Source organism: Platichthys flesus, chromosome 9 (genome assembly GCF_949316205.1).
Source record: "Platichthys flesus chromosome 9, fPlaFle2.1, whole genome shotgun sequence".
Taxonomy (NCBI): domain Eukaryota; kingdom Metazoa; phylum Chordata; class Actinopteri; order Pleuronectiformes; family Pleuronectidae; genus Platichthys; species Platichthys flesus.
In genome coordinates this window covers 1,487,822-1,508,369 of record NC_084953.1, presented here as the reverse complement: position 1 = coordinate 1,508,369, position 20,548 = coordinate 1,487,822, and the positions used below count along the sequence as shown (strand labels likewise).

Below are 20,548 nucleotides of genomic sequence, written 5' to 3'. Positions count from 1 at the left end.
GGTGGACATAAAGGCCTGAATGATATTAAACAGTAATGAGGCCTATTACATGAAGATAACAGGATAATGACAGTGACCGAACAGAGAAGTATAACCTCTGCATCACCTCATTGGATTTCACTGGTTTTCCTGTTGTTATTCTTCTCTGCAGCATCTGAGGACAAATGTGTTGTGATGGTTGCAGAGGAATTGTCTCTGGAGAGACACACACACACACACAGACACACACAGAGCACTCACACACCTATTATACGTGCCCGTCTCCTGGGTTTCCTCCGGCAGACAGATGAGCAGTGGCAGAGGAAGCCCAGGAAGCTTCTCTGATAGATGATGGGTGGCTGCAGTGAACAGGAGGCCGGAGCCGTCCTCTGCCCTGATGAGCATTAGGGCTCTGGGTGTTTCTGTTGGAGGATATTTGGTGTGTTTGTCTGGTTTTCCTTCGTCTCTGGTCATCGGAGTCGTCTCCTCCAGTCGACCCCCCCCCCCCCCCACACACACACACCTCTTCACACGAACAGCAGGTCGCTGTGAAAGCTGCCGAGCCTCCACGTCCACTTGAGGGGTCAGGAAAGGGCAATTAGCATTTGAACCCAGGAGCAGTACGAGAGCTCGTGAGCAGAGAGGCAGGTCCACGATGCAGACGAGTAGATTAATAATCCTCTACTGATTCATTTTATTAAATTCTCTGCTTTTGTTTGTTGGAGTCGCTTCATTTCTGCTCAGTAACAAGTCAGAATCTATTTCTTACTTGAATGTGACTGAAAGGTTTCGCTTCATGAACACTGGAACTCCAGCATGATCCCATTATTCTGATTAAAGGTGTTGTCTTCCCTCACAGGTCATGTGATCAGAAGTCAGTCTGGATAATAACCGAAAACACAAGCAAAGGTCAAATATGAGGAAGCAACACGAGAAAAATCTGAAAAAAACCCGAACGCCACCTCGAGTCGGGACAACAAGTCGGACAGTTGGTGAAAACTTTGGAACACGAGTTTCCAAAACAGAAGCTTTAAATGTGAACTTCAAATATCACATCTCTGTCCATCAAAGTTCCCCATCGAGTCCCAGGTGCAGTGTTGATGAATGAAATCGTCTTTAACCTTTAATAGTTCTAGATGTTGTGCACAGAAGCAGCTTGAGGAGAATGTTTCTCTTCCCTGGTCATGTGTTCAGATTTCAAGCGTCCGGCTGCAGGTTTTGATTTGAGACCATCGGACGGTGAAGGACGTTATAGAATCTCTTGTTTCCTGTGCAGGTACAATGAGCAGAAGACATTTATACAAATGTTAAACGACGCCGCCTCCTGATCCCGAGGAGGAGCCGGTGATGGATGCAGCGCAGCAGGAGGAGATCATGGACGTGACGCTTTGATGGATGTATCCCTCCACATTGCTGCTACAGAGATATAGTGCCTGCCGTGTTCAGGCCTCATTGTTCAATCCAACACATCATTTGCACGTATAAGGTTAACAAGATGCCGACAAACCATTCAGTGATAAATTCATCATTCTGAACTGAATCTGTCCCAAACACTCACACACCCTGATTCCCTGAGGAGGAAGAAGAGGAAGCTGCAAACACAAACTCTCCAAAAGTCTGATCAAAGCCTTCAGGAGGTTATATCCCTTGATGTCATTTGTCTGTTTTATCTCAGCTGAGGCCCTGAGTCGACTTCGGGGGAATGTTTCTTCAGCCCCGACATCCATTATCAGTCCCAGGCAAACGCGTTTAGAAACTCTGTAGAACAATTACTCAGGAGGAGAGGAGATCGCAGGGATGCTGTCCCCTGGTCGTCCTCCACCCCCCCATTGCTGCTCTTTAATTGGGCTGCTAATCAATTAAAGCCTGTGTGTGAAAAGACCGTCTGAGCCAAGTGCATACATGAGGCTGGCTGTCGGATCTGTGGACACGGAGAGGAGACTCTGACCTGGTGTTTCATCCTGAATCATCTAACCTGACCTAGTGACAGAGATCCAGGGTTTGACCTGTGTAACTTCTGTGTTATGGGATCTGTGCATCAGGTTTGTGATCGCTTCCCCCTGAACTGGGACTTTTTGTGTAACCCTGATGCCTCTTGATAGAAACACAATTTCTATAAATGTTCCTGATTCCCAGACGCTTCATTGTTGTGACCACTTTCATGTCGACTGTGGTTTCCTGACAGATCAAGATGCTGCTGCTGGTTTGATCGTTGGGATCTGGAACGTGTCTGTTGGACTTTCACTCTTCAGCCGCAGCCGAGAGCTTAAAGAGCTGCATGACGTGGAGGGACTGACGGTGTTCAGAAGCATGAGGGTCCACTTCCACAGTGATTAAGACCGTTTCATAACTTCCTCCTGCAAATCAAACAGAGAGAGGGACGACTCCTTCTCTAAAGCTGCTCAGTCGTCCACCTCCTGCTTTATTCTATGAAAAGATTAAAAGGCTTCAGAACCTATTGACTCAGATTCCTCCTGCAGGTAGAGAGTAATTAATGGAATTAGAATCTGTATCTCCGCTCAGGCCTCTTATCAAAGCTGCTTCTCTATCGCTCCTGGAAATTTTAATTAGAAAAATCTTTCTAATTAACGATTGAGCAAAATGTAAGTTAACTTCAAACAGTTGATTCCCTTGTTAATCGATGGCCGGAGGCGCTGATGGATTCACTGAAGGACCTAAAGCTCCAATAATCATTTTCATACAGAGCAAAGTCACTGTGGTTCAGTCCCAGTGTTTCCAGCAGCTCTGATAAAACCACAGTTCACTACAGATCCAGCACCAGGCAGCAGACACACACCGATCGAGCTGCTGAAGAGAAAAGTCGCTTTGTGAAATCCTGACTTCCTCTGAATCTGAGCTTCTGAGACCATCACAGGCAGATTGGTTTATCTTGTGCAGCAGATTCTAATGTAAACTCACGAGCTCCTCAGTCGTGTGCTGGCTGCTGCAGCGTGTCGGACGCTGAGGCCGAGGGGCTGGACCATGACCATGGTGCAGAAAGAATAAACAGGAAGCTCCACACCTCAGAAACACAACAACAAACAGGATCCACAGATGGCAAAGGAAAAGATCTCAACGTACATATGTTGAGTATATATTATATATATATATATATATTTGGTAATCACCTTCACAAATCATGTCGCGACCCTCTTTCTGTGGCTTGTGTCCAGGGGGTCACGACCCCGGGTGTGTGAACCACTGCAGAAGAGTTCATGACCTTCGTCCATCTTCACAAACACTTACAGAAACAAATGAACTCACATGACACAACAAGCTTCTTCGCTTTTTTCTTTATTTTTTTGTAGCTTTTTGAATATTTGATATTTTTCCCTTTTTTCTTGCTATCCCTGCGTTTGGCACTAAATACTGACGGGACATGTTAGATTGTTTTAAAACAAACGTCTATTCAAAGCCTTCATCTCGCGGCAAGCAAAGTATGAATACAGCTAATAAAAATAAAGGTTTACATTTGTCCTGCTTACTTTACACATCAAATAAAAACACTTTTGGACCCCCTCAAAAACGGGGGTATTAAAATATTTGACATTTGTATCACAAATCAATGTAATGACACAAAAAGTAAAACCTAAAAACTGTACAAAAATGATAAAATTCATTTAAAAAAATTCCTGCGATCAAATAATGCAAAGAGTACATCGCTCTGCGTTAAGTGACCTTGAACCTAATTCAAATGAAAGTTCACTTCTTCTGCTGGAGGAAGTTCAGGTTGACTGAATGTCGGACGTGAGGGACCAGAGGGAAGTTGGGGTTTGGATTCACCACAGAACCTGATGAACGAGAGGATGAAAACAAAACGTCAGGTCGTTGTCCACAAAGGACCAGTGATTATCATCCTGTGGTGGTTTTTAAACAACATGTGTGACCTTGGGGCATGAAGGGTTTTCCCGGCTGGAAGCCTCCGTTGCCCTGGATGAAGCTCTGGGGCATCCTGTAGGGCCACGATGGAGGCAGGGCGTACTGGGGGGTTTTATTGTGCTCCCACACACGAGGGCCTTGACCCACACCCACAAACTGGGCCGGGTGACCTGAGTCTGTAGAGACGGGATGAAAGATACACACTCGTTGACTCACAAACAAGACAAAGTTCGTCAAATCCTCACCCGTGTGAAATGAGTGAAAATATTTTAAAAAGCAACTCAACACCTGTATTCAGCTTTGTTTCTGTGTGAATGTAAAGTTCCACGTAGGAAAAATCTGTTCATTTGTTGAGTTACTGAAATGTGATCTGCTTTGTCACTTTAGCTCGAAGCAGCAGCTGAGGATCCATAAACCTCTCAACAAGTTAAAATTCACAAAAATGAATTGGACAACAAATTGTATTTTAGGATCGAGTCACTTAAAGTTAAGTGTACAAATTACACACTAGTTTTTGAAGCTGTTAAATTCTCCATGATAAATATCGCATGTTTTAATTAGTTTATATCTGTCAGGTCTTAATTTGTTGTGTATATTTGACTGATGTAAATTAACAATGTGTATTCTCATAAAAAATATGTGACATATAAGGTTTTGTCCAGCTCTCTCTTGTAAAAATGGTTAATGTCTAGATCTAAAAATATAAAATGGTGAAATAAAAAGGAGTGAATCTGATGGAATGTTGAGTAAATGACAGCAGAACTCAGAGTCGTAGAGTTAGTGTACAGTAACAGAATCACACACACACAAACACACACAGACACAGACACAGACACACAGAAACAAAACACACAGACACAGACACACACACACACACACACACACACAAACACACACACACAGACACACACACACAGTGCCGCCACAGTTCACCCGTGAATACCTGACTTGACAACAGTGCCATTTCCCATTAGTGACCCAGGTGGTGCCATGTGGTTGTGCCAGTGTCCATCCCGTCCTGGCCCACCAATGCCCAGCCGCCCCCCCGCCGGCTGAGCGAAGATGATGCTGGGGTCGTTCAGGTTCATGGGACTGGGACCGACCCCGGAGCCTGTGGGACTCCCAGTCCCCGACGCAGAGCGCAGAGCGAATTTCAGGCCGGGTGGGGAGGGGGCGGGGTTAGAGGACGTGGCGAGGACCGGTCCATGGATGGGCCAGGAGGTGGAGGGGATGTGAACCGGGTGACGTGGCGGCCCCTGGGACTGGTGTTGGTGGGGGGGCAGAAGCCCCAGTGCGGTGAGCGCCCCCGGGTGGTACTGGCCTTGAAGAGAGTTGGGGAAGCCAAAGAGGGACAGGGGGAGCTGGGGGTGAGCGGGCTGTTTCGGGGGACCAGCAGAACTGGTCTTACTGTGGGAGGACTGAGGGGAGACGGAGGACTGGGAGGAGCTCTGAGGGACAGCGCCGGGCTGTGGGGAGAAGGGCGGAGTCTGCCGAGCGTCCGACTGTCAACAAGAAGAAAGGAGAAATCATTAGAGGCTTAAACCAAATTAAACCTTTTATATTGGATCCTTCCAGCGGGAGAACAATTAAAGTTTTGATAGTTTCATGAAGATTTTTTTGCGATTATGACAAATATAGTTTTGAGTCGTTCAGTGGCTGCATTGAAAAGTGAAGCCTTAACTGATGAAACCATCTCCTCACTGTCTATCGCTCATTCTCAATAAACATCTTAAACCTTCACCTCCCATAAAGGGACCATGAAATATCATTTTTCACTCAGTTTACAAGAAGTTCACTTTCAAAGTATTTGGATGGACTCAGACATCTCCAGAAGTTTACAGGAGAAGGTGTTTTAATAATTCTTTGTAACTTGGACATCCTGTTGGCTGTACTCACACACTCAGAGGCTTGTCTGGTTCTTCCAGGACAGTCTGCAGCCGCCTGCGGGATGGGGATGGACTGAGAGCTCACCATGGCTCGTACCATGTGAGGAGCTGTGAAGAGGGGGCACCGGTTTCAACACCGGGGATTGTAATGAACTAAACTGATGTTTTAAAATGTTTGAATTAATGAGTGAGGCTGCTTCTGTGAGTCTGTGGTCACCTGGTGCTCCGGCAGGCCTCTGTTTGAGGTGGCGGTACTCGGGACAGTCCCTCCGTACGTGACCCATGTCCCCACACTGGAAACAGCGTCTGTCCTTCGACTCGCGCTCCTCCTCTTTAATGTCCTCGTCTTTGTCGTTTTCCTTCTTCTTCATCCTGGAAAAGAGAAGAAAACAGTCAGGGACACGTTACAACGTATTTAACTCAAGTTTAATTATTGGTTAGTAGATAGTTCGCAGTTACACATTAATGACCAACGTTAGATTCACTCGGTATAATCTTGTTAGTAAAAATCCGACCAGCTAAAAATAATCATTTTTTTCATGTTAGAAGTTTTTCCTCTGATTAAATTAATCGTAGGATGATTATGAAGTTTCCCAATATAGAAACTATATACATTTTTAACATTTATACTTCTCAGTATATTTTCTTCTAGTGTTTTCTTTGAGTGGAATATGTCTCTGAGTGAAAGATGGACAACCTGCGTCTTTTCGGACAGTCTTTCATGTAATGTCCAATCTTCCCACAGATCCTGCAGCATCTGTCGTTGGGCGCCAACTCGCCGTCTGTCAGCACCTTGGAGTCAAAGAAATAGTCCTGCAGCAGAACACGGGAGAGAGGGAGCAGATGTTTAAGATCACGAATCAGGATCAGTTTCCTCAAGAAGAGGAGCAGACAGAATTAAATTATAACATTTAATCAGATTTTTTGGAAAGACGCACCACTTCAGTTCCGGGGATGGGGAAGAAAGGAGTTCCAAACAACTTCCTGCCGTTGATAAAAGCCTTCATGATGAAGTTTGTCACTGCAGGAGGAAAAAAGACTCAGCGTGAGGGACAAGGGGAGTTTTAAAATGTTTTATAACAAGAAAACGCATCAAAAGCATTTAAAAAGAAATCTAAAATAAAACGAGGATGCCGGTGTTGATGTGCAAAAACGCCATGTCCCAGTGTGTACTGTGCTTGCAAGCAGGCACTTCCCATGAACCTGTTGCACGTGAGCGTTATGAGCTGGGAATATCTACTGGTCGTCATGGCCGGACAGAAGCACTTACTTTTGCGAGAAACTCCAGCACCAAGATTATGATTCAAGTCAAAGGGATCTGTGGAGAGGAACAAATGAATGAGAAGGGCCGACGAGCCTGAAGCAGGTGAAGACAATCAGCGGAACCCTGTCAGCACCTTCAATCGCGATGCACTTGCTGGTCCACTGTTTCTCAAACGTGGTGAGGCGTTTCCTTTGGCGGATGCTGATGACGTGTTCCTTGAAGTCGAACTCCTCCGTGTAGAAGCGCAGGAGGCCCAACCACAGCTCCCCGACCGACTCTGTGTTCGGCTGCAGCACCGAGAGACGCCGACGCTGTGTGGACACAACAAAACACAGTGACTACAAACTTCCACAGCAACAGAGCGACAGGAAGGCGAGAACACAACACTGCGTTGTGCGTACATTTCAGTCATTGTGAAGTCGTTTTCATTAAACGCACCAGATCCTCAATGTTGTCAAAAAAGAAAGCATTCCAGCCATCGACCATCCGCTCAGGAACAGTCTGCCCGTCAAAGATCTATAAAACCACGATACAGAGATGATTCAAAACTAAAACACATCAAACAGGTTCAGATTATTCCAGATGCTGAAGTGATCAATCAGTGACAGACACCTCCTGCAGGACAGGAACGACTGGGGGCTGCCTCTGCTGAAGGAAGTAAAGCACCATCAGGATGTAAGCGTAAGATGATAGACTTCCTCTGGATGCATCTCCAATGTCACAGCGCTGTGGACACAGAGAGTTAGAGACAGTTACACTGAGGTCTCGTTAACTGCTCCTCGAAATCACAGGACATCCCCAAAAGACAAGTCACACTGACCAGGGGAGGCACCAAGAGAAACCATCAAAAACTCAACACAGCTTTTGTTTGTTAGCAGGATTATGCAAAAACTACAACATTTATTTCCATGAGATTTTGTGGAGGAGTAAAAAATGATGCAAGTAAGAACCCATTCAATTCTGTTGTGAGTCTGGATCAGTTCCAGGAATGTTTTGGGTTTTCAACATTTGATCAATTAATGGATCTTGATGAAAAATCTGGATGTAGAACATTTAAATATAGTTTGGTAAGAGGATTGTTGGGCCTCAGCAAAGTTAAGTGGAATTCTTCCTTCCAAAAGTCAACATTTGTGCCTGAACATACCAGAGTTCTGGTATGAAGGAGTAAACGTCTCCATGTTAGGATCTTGAAAACACAGAGTAGTGTGGATGTTGTCATCAAGCAGCTAGAGGAGCTTAGAGCTGCTACATCAGTTAGTCCTCTCTGACATACCTTTGCAAAAACCTTCATTGTGTATCCAAGGAACTGCACACGTGGATCCAGGGCTGCATACGCAGCCAGCATTCTGGTGTTGTGTTGAGCCTACAGAGGTGAAACATCCACATTTATTCACAGCACTCATCAGTAAACACGTAACATTCTGGTATGAAAACCTTGTTCACTCACCAGAGTGTTATAAAGGCTAATATCTCCCTCCAAACCACTCTGTCTGTGCTCAAACTTCACAATAGGCACTTTAGCTGTTGTAATAGGCAAGATGTTCCTCAAACCTGTGACGATGGAAAGAATAGAGCCGTTTACAGACATGACCTGTGGGCAAAGTCCAGAGAATCGGGTACGGACTTTACCCGAAGTTTGCCTTTCACACATGCACAACACAGCAGCAGGTTCACAACAGCAACAAATCCTTTTTCAGACGAGAGCTGGAAGCAGACGGAGACGAGAGGTGACGCATAACTCCGCTGCAGAGATCATGTGATCACTGCCGTGAGTTCTTATCAACACAAACTCTCTACACAACTTTGTGTTTCTACACGTTGGTTCTCTTTTGTATTTTATATATTTTTTCGTGTGTTGTCCCAAATTCGATTCTCCTGTCTTTCTACGGACGTTATACTGCTCACTCTGACTGTTGCATTTACACATTCATCTCCTCCTGAGGAAATGCGGAGGATCTGCAGAGTTCAGTGCATGTCTGAAAGCAGCTTAGGAGATCACAGTCTATCAGGTCCATACTTTACATTCACCACATTTCATGAAGCGGTAGAGATTTGTTCACGGTGAATTCACCTGTGTGCTTCTTTAGCAACTTCGCAAGGCCTTCAATGATCTCTTTGCAGTTCAGCATCTGTTAAGACAAAGTGTCAGAAAAACGGTGTCACGTCTCTGATCCGCTGAGGAAACGTTGAGTTGAGTGAAATGTCGGAGCTGTTGTGTGTTTGGTTTTCTCTACCTCGGCAGTTTCATGACCCTCCAGCGTCATGCAGATGTCCAGGTCACTGTCGCGAAAACCAAACCCGTTTTTGGAGGAGCCAAACAGGCAGAGCTGAACTTTATCTGTGGGTTCAGACACAGGAAGAGATTTAGAATCATTACGTCTTGTTAACTGCTGGAAAGCTTCTAACTAGAAAGGAACTGAGGAGGCATCAACAGTAAACAACAACTGCAAATTAACACCAAAAACAAGGAGAAAACGTCCAAAAGTCAAGTCACTGCAGACACAGAAAGAAAGACCTGGTTCTCCCTTCAGAGATGAACGTCAGGATCATGTGTCGAGCTGTAGTTCAACCTCAGTGCTCACCATTGAACTCCTTCCTGATGAACCTCTCCAGGCCTACGAGGATCTGCTCCCTCTTCTGCTGCTCTACAGGTGTAGGGGACAATTCATCTATGAGCAGCAGAGCAGGAAACAGAGACAATTAAGTCAGTCAAACAAAATAATGTGTATCAGCAGCTGTTTAATATTTAACATTTAATGATTTTAGGTTCCGAAAATGTGCCCCGTCTGCTTTTCATCATCGTAATTGTGGTAAATGGAGTATTTGCAGGATTTAGAAAAAACAAGACATTGAAGATGACAAGATTTAATCTAGAAAAATTCTGCAGCAATTCTGTAAGGATAATAAATAGGTTTAAACTTAAAAAAAGAGTCTGACCAAATTTCTTCGATAAAATCAACTGGTTCCGTGGTTTTTGAGCCCAGTGATACTCAAAAGTAGAAGAGATCACATTTTGTACGAAAATGTCAATTATCAGTTTTGTAATGGCGTGTTTAGGTTTTATCCAGAGTTTTCCTAAAGAGAGCATAAAGTGAGAGAAGAGTGAGAACTGCCCTGTTGCCTACGTACAGAAGCACAGTCTACAGAGCCCGTCGAGAATATCTCTGAAGCGCTCGTTCATGGGAGGCAACAGCTTCAGCTCAATCTTCTTAAAGTCTTCGGGGCAATCGTCCTTCAGGTGACCATCTCGTTTGCAGATGCTGCAAACAACAGTAGGAGGCTGGAAGGGGAAAAGTGACAAAAAAAAAAGTCCCAAATGTTGTGAACTTGACCATTTACAAAAACTCACTGATAAAAACATTGTGACATGTTGCGTTGTTTGAAAAATAACATTTCTTAAGGTTGATTATGCAGCACGTTCATAGCAACAACAACTGGTTCTCCAGTTTGAGGTCGTGCGTAATGAGTCAACTTCAGCGGACATTGAATAAACAGATGTGCAGCAGCTTCAAGGTTCTGAGGTCAGTCGCTGCCAGTTTCAGAAAGAAAAGCTGCAACCATCACCAACACAGACCAGGCACACATTTTTAAAACCGTTTGAAACGGCCACTGCACTAGTATAAAATATAACTTTCAGAATTCAGTATCTCTGGCTGACTTATATTTTTATATATTATATTACTTATATAAAGAGAAAATGGTGTTTAACATTACCTTCCCACCAGTGAAAATCATCTTATCAAACACATAGTGCAGATCCTCCGATGAAACATTCTCGTCCTTCTCTGATCCATCGTTTTCCTCCTCCCCCTCCTCGTCACTGTCCAGCAGGCCATTGGGGGGGAGGGAGGGTCTGTTCCCCTCATTGAGAACCATGTCCATGAGGCTGGCATCTAAAGTCCTCTCGTTTTTCTTTTTGGTAAAATCAGAACCATCTCCATCGTCGCTCTCAGGCTCCTCATCCTCCCTCAGCCTCTGCTGCCCCCTCTGACTTCTTTCACCTTTCTCTTCGTCTTCCTCGTTGCTCACAGATGCGGCCTCCTTCCTCTCCGTTCCTTCCAGTTTATTTTCCAGTTCTTGCTTGCTGACTCCTTTGCTTCTCTGAGGGCCCCGGTGACCCCGTCTCTGAGGGCACGCAAAGTATTTGTAAGCGGAGCGGAAGCGCTCCTGGATGTACTCGAAAACCATTTGGCTGTTCAAGCTTCGTGCAACATTCCTCTTCAAGGCAAACGGATCTGAAAACGAAAAGGACAAAGACTCAGAGTGAAGTTCTGTTTTTTTCTTAAAGCCTTTATAGATGAAATTTCCAACAGAGAGGTCTCTTACCTTCAATAGCGAGCCTGCGGCGAGGCCAGTTCTTGGTTTCTCTAGAGAGGAGAACCTTTAAGCGGATGCTGATGATGGATTCTTCAAGCGCAAACTCCAGTGTGTAGAAACGCAAGAGCTCCAACCACAGCTGGCCCAACATCACATCTTTACCCAGGTCTAAGGTTAAACGGGTCTATGAGGAAAGGTAACTGAGGGTTAGTTAAAAGCAGACTAAAAAGAATAATCAGTACAGTCCTTCATAAAGTATGATGAGCATTATAAACCCTCATACTGCGTGTGCTGTATGTGACTCACCAAACCCTCAGAATAATGAGAATCATCAAGTTTGCTCTTCTCCGGTTTGGAACCACTTCCTCCTCTGGCCTCGTTTCTGGTTTCCCCTCGTCCGTCTGTGGAGCTCGGAGGTCTGTGCTCCCATCGCACAAACATGTCCAACGCAATTCCAGTTAGATGATACTCATCCACATGTTTCACATCGAAGCCTTCGATCTGACAACGCAAAAGAAAGTCAAGCTATCAGAGAGGAAGTGTAAAAAAAACATGAGCCAGTCTCGTCATGACAGAAAAGTGAAAGGCTTCCAAAGCCAGTCAATGTAAAAAATATTACTTCATCATATAAACAATTTAAAAACCACAACAAGCAGAATAATTTCCTCAGAATGTAAATCCTGAAATTGGTTGAAAAAAAAAAAGTCAGAACCAAAATGATACCAATGTACTAACGCACATCATACTGATAACTTTACCCTATCACTAAATGCCACAGGGATAAAATCGCTCTGCAGCTCAAGTCTTACGCATCTTTAGTTTCACTGGCTCAGGTAAAAATAGTGTAGCCACCTCATCGATTCTGAAAATGGTCATTTAGTTTTAGTGGATTTGATTGAAGGAAGCTTTGGCTTCCAGTTTCTTCAAGTTGATTTTTCTAAAAAGGTAATTAAAAATTAACAAATGACAAATATGTAACCTAAGCTCCTGCCCATAAACAAGAGGACTTGTGATCATGATTCTAATAACTATAATAACACTGCAGATTTGTGACAATGATAAGGTGCAGGCACATTCTAAGTAGTGTGGCTCATGCAGGTAGCTCCTTCAGAAGACTCGACAGACGGGATAAACCTGCTCCTCCTTCCATATTTAGACTTGTACATGACACACTAATGGTGCCGCTGCTGCCGGTTATTAATTAGAAAATAGTCTATAATTATACTAAATTATTCAAAAGCAATACTTGACATTAAGCTCTAAATCTGTACAAGAATCTGAGATCGATTTCGGACGTTAAAGGAGTTTGTCCTTTAAAACTATAAAACTACTGGGCAGCAACACTTAGCAGTTAAACCCTGTGTATCGCAGTGAATTATTTAAGTGATGCATTTTTCGTAAATATCGATACAAAAAAAAAACGATTAATTAGATTCAGAAACTTCATATCCTGAATTAGCTTCACTATTGTCATTATTCTCTGCAGATACCGTTCAGTGCAGCTACTGATTCACGTGGGAATCGCCCGATCCGTCCGGTTTAACCAGCACAACAGGCAGCTGTGACACTCCCCGGGTGGAGTCATGACAATAACCACAGAATGACATTCTAGCCTCGGGATGCTATTCATGTGAACCAGTGGTCGGATGTTTATCTAATTCACTACAAGGAACTCGTCACACCAAAGCCTGAGGCATCAAAAAAACAACTCCACCCGTCTTGAAGATAAAATCACATTTAGAAATAGGTCATGAACCACAAATATTGGAGAGCAAGCACGACGGCCCTAAATATATGTCATGCTGTTACGAAGAAGTTATAAAGTATGCAGCCAGGAAGATAAATTCACAAATATTTACACTTTTTTTCCATTTAAATCTGTATGTCTGTCTATGAGCAACTAAATGTGACAAATGCTGAGGGGATCCAGGCCTGCTGGGATATGTCCCTCCAGGGAGTTCTGGGTCAACCCCTGCGACTCCGACCAGTTGGGATAACCCGCATCCTGATAGGAGGCCTGAACTAATCGAACAGACCCTTTTCAAAGAGGAGCAGCGGTTCTACCCTGAACTCTTTAAAACCTCATTCTTTGGGTCTCTACCTCTCATTCATTTATGTGTTTAGAAAAAGGTTTAAAAAAGAAGAAACGCTGAGTCGTCGAGAGGATGTGGTGTCAGTCTCCATCTTACTCCCTCCTCATTTCCTGTTATCACTCTACTTTCAGCTACTGTTTAAGAATAATAAAGAGAAAGAAAAACAAAAGCTGAGGAGAGTGCCACACTTCACCTACCCAGCGGCCCAGGTAGACGGGGAGGATGGGCTCTTTCCTCTGCTGCAGGAAGAAGATGACCATGAGGGCGAAGGAGTACGAGGGAATGCCACCTTCAGACTGGCAGTCGATGTGACACAGCTGCAGAGATAAAAACAAATGGTTCAATTGTAAAATAATCACTTTTTATACTGTTGATATTAAGACATATTACACACATTTCACTGTTTCTTTCCTGTTAAGTGTTCTGAATGTAAAAAGTCAAGTATCCTCCTTTGGAATCCAACGTGTCAAGTATCATTGAGTGACTCTTTAAAAACAAGTTTAAAAAAGAAGTCAGACGTTGAGCCTTTGCTGCAATGTGCAGGAAAATAAGAAAACACTAAAACCCACTTGAATACTTTTATCCTTTCTATTTCTGCTTAGGTGTCAGTCGCTCGCTGCCTTACCCTTGCCCAGTAGCGGAAGGCCAGCACCAGGGGGGCCAATCGGGGCTCCAGTTTCACCAGGGCTGCAAGGTGATTGGTGGTGAGCCAAGCGATGTCATTACCTGCACTCACTTTACAGATCAGGCCGCTGCACGGAGGTAAAGAAAGACAGCAATGAAACGCTGGAGACATTATTAAAGGGGAGTTATGTTTTCATTGCTGTAAGACTGTTAGCGAGAATAAACTAAAACTGCTGAACCGATATCATGGAAACTTGGTGGAAGGGTGGGGTATGAGCAGAGGAAGTAGTAATTCCTTTTTGTAGCTGATTTGATAAAGATGGAATTCTTTCTTTAGTATATTTAGAAGGCTGATAGAGTGCTTCTGGTTCTTGTTAGTTAATTCTGTATTTTACTGCCCACGTGTGGCAGTAGCAGGCTGTTGACTCTGGACGTTAACTTAATGCTTCTCATTGTTGAAGGTCTTACAAGAAACTTTTCATTGTTGTTGATCTCTGCGACTTTTCTAACAATATAGAAAATCTTCTATTTTAAAATATTATAACTGATTGAACAAAACCGTTGAGCGTTAAATACATTTATTCAGGTACAGAAAACCACACTTTCCCCTCCTCATATCTCCCCAGTTGTCTAATTTGCCATTTTAGTTCATACAGAGGCAGAAATATTGAAATAAGACCATTTGATGACCAGTTAAAAACTCCTTGTCGGGGCATTAATGTCATTTTTCCTGAATGCGACCTAAGGAGCGTGACCCTCTCAGCTTATGGTAAATATTTTGAGGATCCCTGTAGTAGTGACCAAGTTGTAGTCATAAAATGTCCTTTTAATATTCATCAATTTTAAAGTTGAAAACAAATTCATTATTATAATAACAATTATAATATGACAGGTACATACTGCAAACTAAAACTTAAGTAAACTCCCTTTCTTGGTAAGTATGAAAACGAATTAAACATATGAGAATACAAATAAAAATAAACAGAAACCATGTACATCGGTGCATTGAAACCAACACTCACCTGATTGCGTCCCGACAGAAAATTGCAGGAACTTTGGCGTGAAAATCTGACTCCACCTCAGAGAACTCCGCTGAAGAGAAGAAAAGAAACTGTGAAAATGAACTTCAGAACGGTTTAAAAAAAAAAAAAAATTACCTGCAACAACTCGGACAATAATTATGGATACGGTCTTAAAGGATAACTTTTCTTTTACAAGATCAACGTAGATTATGAATTTCTAAGCAATGCATCTTTAAAATGTTCTGCTGTGTCTACATTTCATGCACCTTGCAAATACCAGCTTACACATACAAGGCAACCTCATGAAATCCAGACCAACAAGAGGAGCCGGTTTCAGCATATAATGAACATGTAATTAAATCTGATGTCTTAACCGCAACCACGAAAGCACTCACGGCTTCTTTTGAGGATTTCCAGCACTTGAATCAAGACCTCAGGTTGTGTCATCTGGACGGAAAGAAGTAATTAGAGAGTGAGAATGATGGACATGTGTTATTACAGAGAACACTTTCTTTGTTTCGTGAAACACTAGAAGCTGACTCACTGAGGGAGGGTGCGTCACATCGATATTGATGTCGCTTGACTTGAAGGCAAATCTGGTGAGACATGAACCATAGAGACGGAGACAACAAGCTGCAAAACAGAGGGAAAGATATTTAGGAAATATGCACTGACTCAGATGAACAGTCATCCTGAAGAGGGCAGCAGAGTACAGGGAAACTTCTAGAGGCAACCTCAAGAACCAAATTTTATTAAGTGTATTTATTTATTTATTTAATACATCTTGGACTGTTTTATAGATACATCACTTTATATATTTTTATAATAATTCTTGTATTAACACACTAACAATACGAATTGTTTACAATCCTACATTATCATCTGGTTTTACACCTCACAGCATTTTATGATATTATCTTGTTCTCGTCTGTTAGTGTATTATGGTTTTATCTGGATTGACAGATTGCCACCGGCTGTTGCCATCTCTGAAGAATAAACGGACAGAGGATGAGGAAGGTCTCATTTCAGAAAGACTTTAAATTCAAACATTCGTCAAGACACTTCCTTTTTAACACTATAAAGACAAAGCTGGACGACATCACGTCATTGAAACCTGAGAGATGCTTCTTTATGATCGCCTCCATCTTGAAGACCACAGCCTTCCGGACTTCAAAGTCTTCCTCGGAGATCCCATGCTGTCTTGCTGTTTCTATCACGGCCGCGTCCACAGCCCTGAGCTGGGCAGCGGAGGGGGGCGGCAGAGCACGCAACTCGTTCTCCTCCTGTTTTTCCTGGACACAAAATATAAATACCTCAATCCTAAACCTTTTTTTTTTTTTCCGAAGAGCATTAACAAAATTTAAGTCCGAGGACAGCCAACACAAAGTACAATATAAAATCGTACCATGATGTTCTTCTTGTGTCTCTTCTCCTTGATGTGTTTGTGTGCTCCTTGAATGTTCTCAATGTGCACAGAGCAGAGCTTGCATAAGTATTGATAGTTTGGATACTCGGGGGACTGCTGTCAAAAAAGAGGAAGAAGCAAAAACCATCAGTTGTTATGTTCTCTCACAGTTTGTAGATTTTGTCATCCAGACAATCAACATCATATCCATCAACAAGGAAATGCATTTTCCAGGAATCTCAGTCTGCTAAAAAGACTTTAAAGAAGCGTTTGAGACGATGATTGACGACCAAAGCAATGGGAGAGATATTAAAGCAGATTATAGCAGATTTTCATTATGGAAAACACTGAAAAAGATTCTGATCCAGACGATGTTCCTGCAGAGCTGCTGACCAAGGCTCACTCAGAAGGAGACATGTTTGAGGAAGAGGCCAGCTTTGCAATATGCACCTGAATAAGCATGAGCTGATGTTGAAAGATTCTTCTAAAAACAAACACATCTGCAATTGTATTTTCCCCAGATGTGAAAGTCTGAAAATTTTTTAAAGATGCGTGTAAGCTGAACCATTCTTATTTACAATCATACGTGGATATTTGAATTTCATAGTCACTTTGTTTTTGTCCAATTTTGACTTTAACTAAATTAGTTAGAACAGTTATGCGATACAGAGACCAACTGTCCCCTGACAGACACCCGATGCCTCCCAGGCGTTTTCTATACATGGATGAGTTACTAACTTTGAGCAGTCGGTGGATGTAGTCTCTGTAGAGGCGCTCCTCTGCCTGTCGGAGGCCCAGCTGTTGCTCTGTCAGGGGTCTTTCCTCCACGGTGGGTCTCACCTCTGTGGCCTCATCAGACCGATGCATCAATGTTGCAGCTTTCATCCCCCCTACAACAGCCAAGAACATGCAGTTTACTTGACCAACATTTGGTGATGAGGAAACTACCATCTCAGGAAAATCATTGTGCAAACCTACCATGGGACTTTTCCTTTGCAGGAGTTATAAGGGAGCTCCTGCCCTGCCCTGCGAGCCCCCCCTCAGGTGCACCAGTCACAACAGGAGAGGTGGTCTCTCTGTTTGCTAAGGGGTTGCTGTCTGCAGAAAAATAGGCGCTGGGGTCGGGAACCTGTGACGTCAGCTGCTGCTGTGAGTTTGCTCCTTTGCCTCTCTCTCCAGAACTTGTTCTTCCAGTCAGTCTATTCTGCCTGGGCGGCCGTCCTCTCCTCTTTTCTTGGGGAGTGTCTGTGGTGCCTTTGCCTGGCCCACGGCTCCCTATAGTCTGGTCATCCTTCACACTGGTGAGGTGTTCTTTGCCGCGAGGTGCCGGTTTGGGGCCCTCTCTCTGCGCAGGAGCTTCTTTATAGGACTTCTCGCTGGACAAAGCTTTGGCTCCTCTCTGAGTCTGATTGACGGATTTTACTGGACCTATGGACTCATCCATCCCGCCTGTCCAGCTGCTGCTGCTGTCCCTGGTGGAGTCAACACCACGCTGAGGATTACCAGGCAGGCCGGCCACCTGAAATCTAGATTTAAAAAAAACAATAAACCAGGGCTATCAATCTGAGTAGTGGGACAAACACAACACAAAGCATTTAGAACAATTCAGTTGGAGAAAAATACAAATACAAATACACAAGTGAACATACAGTGAGTGTAAAGAGTTTATTAAAAGATTTTTTACTACAAACGTATAAAGAATAAAATCCATTAGAGAAAACAAAAACATTTCTCCATTCTATTCTATAAATCCTGTTTGGTTAATCCATGTTTTTTGAAAATAGTGGTGTATTTGCATTTTTTGTGGCTCAGCTATGTACCTCCAGAATATGAAAGCTGGATTTTCCTTAAGAATTTGTTATATTTCAAAAGCTAAATCGCCACTTGATAGATCAAAATCAGATGAAAGGATAAATAATAATTTTAAATTTTTAGCAGAAATACAGATTTCCCAAGGTGTGTTGAAGAATTCATCCAATTCTTTATTCAAAGTAACATTAAATGTATTTCACTGTATTTGTCAATGTTTGCATAGGGATGGGATTATATCACAGTATTAATTTATTTTCCCATTTCGGGAGCAGAACCCTATCCTGCCAGGTGACGTCCTTCCATCTCTTACTAGTCTTGTCACTCCAGGAGTAACACCGGTGTGGTTTTGAGACGTGCTCTACAAGCGCTGGCTGTCTGCATGCTGGATTCAGCCTGGGTGCTGGAAGCCTCCTCATATTCGCAGTGTGTTAGTTTTAATGAGCCAGTTTCAAACAAAAACTTACTGGTATGGACGTGGCATATGGTGGACCACAAGATTCAAACCACTCATCTGCACAAATAATTGTAAATCCTTATAGAAGTTTGCCAAGAGGGACGGAGCTGAGCCACACGGCTCTAAAACAAAGTGTTCTGACCCGATGAGACCAAGAAAAAGTTCTTCTGTGAAGCTTGATGTGATGTCATATCTGGAACTGTGTTCAAATTTTTTACACATAAAACTCTCGCTGGGAACAGCTGAATGAATTCACAAGTCTGCAGAAGCATTTTGTCTGCCAGTTTACGCAGAAGTGACGCAAAGTTCATCAACAGCATGACAATGACCCACTAACACAACAAAGGGCTTCATCAGGGGGAAAAGTGGAAGGTTCTTGAGCAGCCAAGTCAGTCGCTGAACACAACAGAGCAGCATTTCACCTCCTGAAGAGGAGGCTGGACTGAAGAGGCAGTGGAAAGCTTCACTAATGAAGGATACCACAGCTTGGTGAAGTCAGGGGGTCCCAGGCTTGACAGTTTGACAGGCAAAGCTTATGCAACCCCATTTTTAAATGTTTTAATTAAAGTAACGTTAAGACAAACTGCTCCTTTACTTTTGTATCACACAAAACCGTGATACAAAAGAGTCAAAAAACAGGAAATAAAATCTGAACTCTTATCTGATATTCATCATCATCTTTTGATCTTTAACTCTAATGTCTTCAAAGTGTGCTACAGTCAAATTGTTGAACTCAAAACTGATTTTAAAAAGGAACTTCTTAAAGCCTCTTTAGCATTTCTCCCACATGAGCTCTGTAAAAGTGGGTCTGGATACAATCGGTTGTGTTGTTGTTTACAGTTCATCCACACCAGCGTCGCCCCTCATCACCAAAAGATCTGGAATCTCCTCGTCTTTCCTAATTGAGGTCTTCATCTTCTACGTGTACGGCTCCTCTTCTTCATCCTGAGATATTTATATTCTACCAGTTTCACATCCATCACGTGTCAGAAACATCAACACGTCCTCTCGCTCTCTGTGAGGCTTCCACACATTCCCCTGCTACATCTTTACATGGGCTCACTCTGGCAATTTCCTGTTGCGTTTTACTGATGATTTAATTACTCAGGACTATTATATTATTTTAGGTACATTTTTATTAGTCAGTGTGTTTTGTTACATCCCATCACTGATGGGGAAGTAGACGGTAACTGGAGGTGTCGGAGCCGAGTGAGGCTCAGGTGAGGGGGTGGGGGGTGGGGGGGGGGGGCAGACTTTGACACAAACCACAGCACACTGAGAGAACCGACTCAAACAAACGCTCACCATTAAAACCAGCAGTGGATCCCCTGCGTTGTGTGAAGGGCTCCTGGTGACACCCAGGCGGCTCTCCGCTCTCCGCTCAGCCGACTCCTCCGCTAGCTGCCCCGGCGGAGCTAGCTGCAGTTAGCCGCCGAGCCCCAGTCCGGCTGCGATAACAAATAGTCCCGGAACCGAGTGGTTAAACACACCGAGGAGGAACGCACGGTGCCGACACGACCCGCAGGAGCGGGAGAGGAGTCCCGGTAACGCCGGAAAGCTGCTCCGGTGTCACGTTCTAACTTCCTCCGCGCGTCTGCTCCTCGTCTTGTTTTTCTGGTTCCACGGCCCCGCTCACAACAACCGCCGCCATGTTAGTTCACCAACGCGCTGCATGCTGGGAGCAACAGTGGTGCTAAAGAGGCGCGCTGCGTTCAAGGACAATTGTGTAGTAAAGGACTTTCTTTCTCTCTCCTTCCCTCCCCTTCTCTCTTTCTCTATCTCCTTCTCTCTCTTTCTCTTTCTTTCTCTGTCG

At 43.7% G+C, this 20,548-nt stretch overlaps 1 protein-coding gene across 3 annotated transcripts; it reads right to left on the bottom strand.

Annotated features, from left to right (window-relative positions):
- Positions 1 to 3,256: 3,256 nt before the first annotated feature.
- On the bottom strand, positions 3,257 to 20,380 carry tut4 (terminal uridylyl transferase 4). 3 transcript variants are annotated; one of them, XM_062395252.1, is made up of 30 exons: positions 20,041 to 20,380; positions 17,448 to 17,995; positions 17,208 to 17,359; positions 16,470 to 16,586; positions 16,179 to 16,356; positions 15,609 to 15,697; positions 15,460 to 15,511; positions 15,065 to 15,134; positions 14,044 to 14,170; positions 13,616 to 13,735; positions 11,632 to 11,826; positions 11,335 to 11,509; positions 10,723 to 11,243; positions 10,138 to 10,288; positions 9,591 to 9,677; positions 9,243 to 9,346; positions 9,080 to 9,137; positions 8,456 to 8,559; positions 8,282 to 8,371; positions 7,621 to 7,734; positions 7,447 to 7,524; positions 7,142 to 7,319; positions 7,015 to 7,062; positions 6,683 to 6,765; positions 6,442 to 6,557; positions 5,962 to 6,116; positions 5,755 to 5,852; positions 4,802 to 5,360; positions 3,867 to 4,034; positions 3,257 to 3,770 (listed from the first exon to the last, which is right to left on the bottom strand). In XM_062395252.1, exons 2-30 carry the CDS (start codon positions 17,911 to 17,913, stop codon positions 3,682 to 3,684), a joined length of 4,542 nt encoding a protein of 1,513 aa, XP_062251236.1. In that variant the 5' UTR covers positions 17,914 to 17,995; positions 20,041 to 20,380; the 3' UTR covers positions 3,257 to 3,681. The 3 variants fall into 3 exon arrangements, with proteins under 3 accessions (XP_062251236.1, XP_062251237.1, XP_062251238.1); XM_062395253.1 differs by having other exon boundaries at positions 5,180 to 5,360; XM_062395254.1 differs by having other exon boundaries at positions 5,267 to 5,360.
- Between the last annotated feature and the right edge of the window lie 168 nt (positions 20,381 to 20,548).

Excerpts from the sequence above, each read along its gene's own strand:
- tut4 (XM_062395252.1), bottom strand. The coding sequence starts at position 17,913 with ATGGATGAGTCCATAGGTCCAGTAAAATCCGTCAATCAGACTCAGAGA. Across the intron at positions 7,735-8,281 it reads CAATGAAGGTTTTTGCAAAG|CGCTGTGACATTGGAGATGC; the intron begins GTATGTCAGAGA and ends CTGTGTCCACAG. Across the intron at positions 3,771-3,866 it reads AAAACCCTTCATGCCCCAAG|GTTCTGTGGTGAATCCAAAC; the intron begins GTCACACATGTT and ends CTCGTTCATCAG.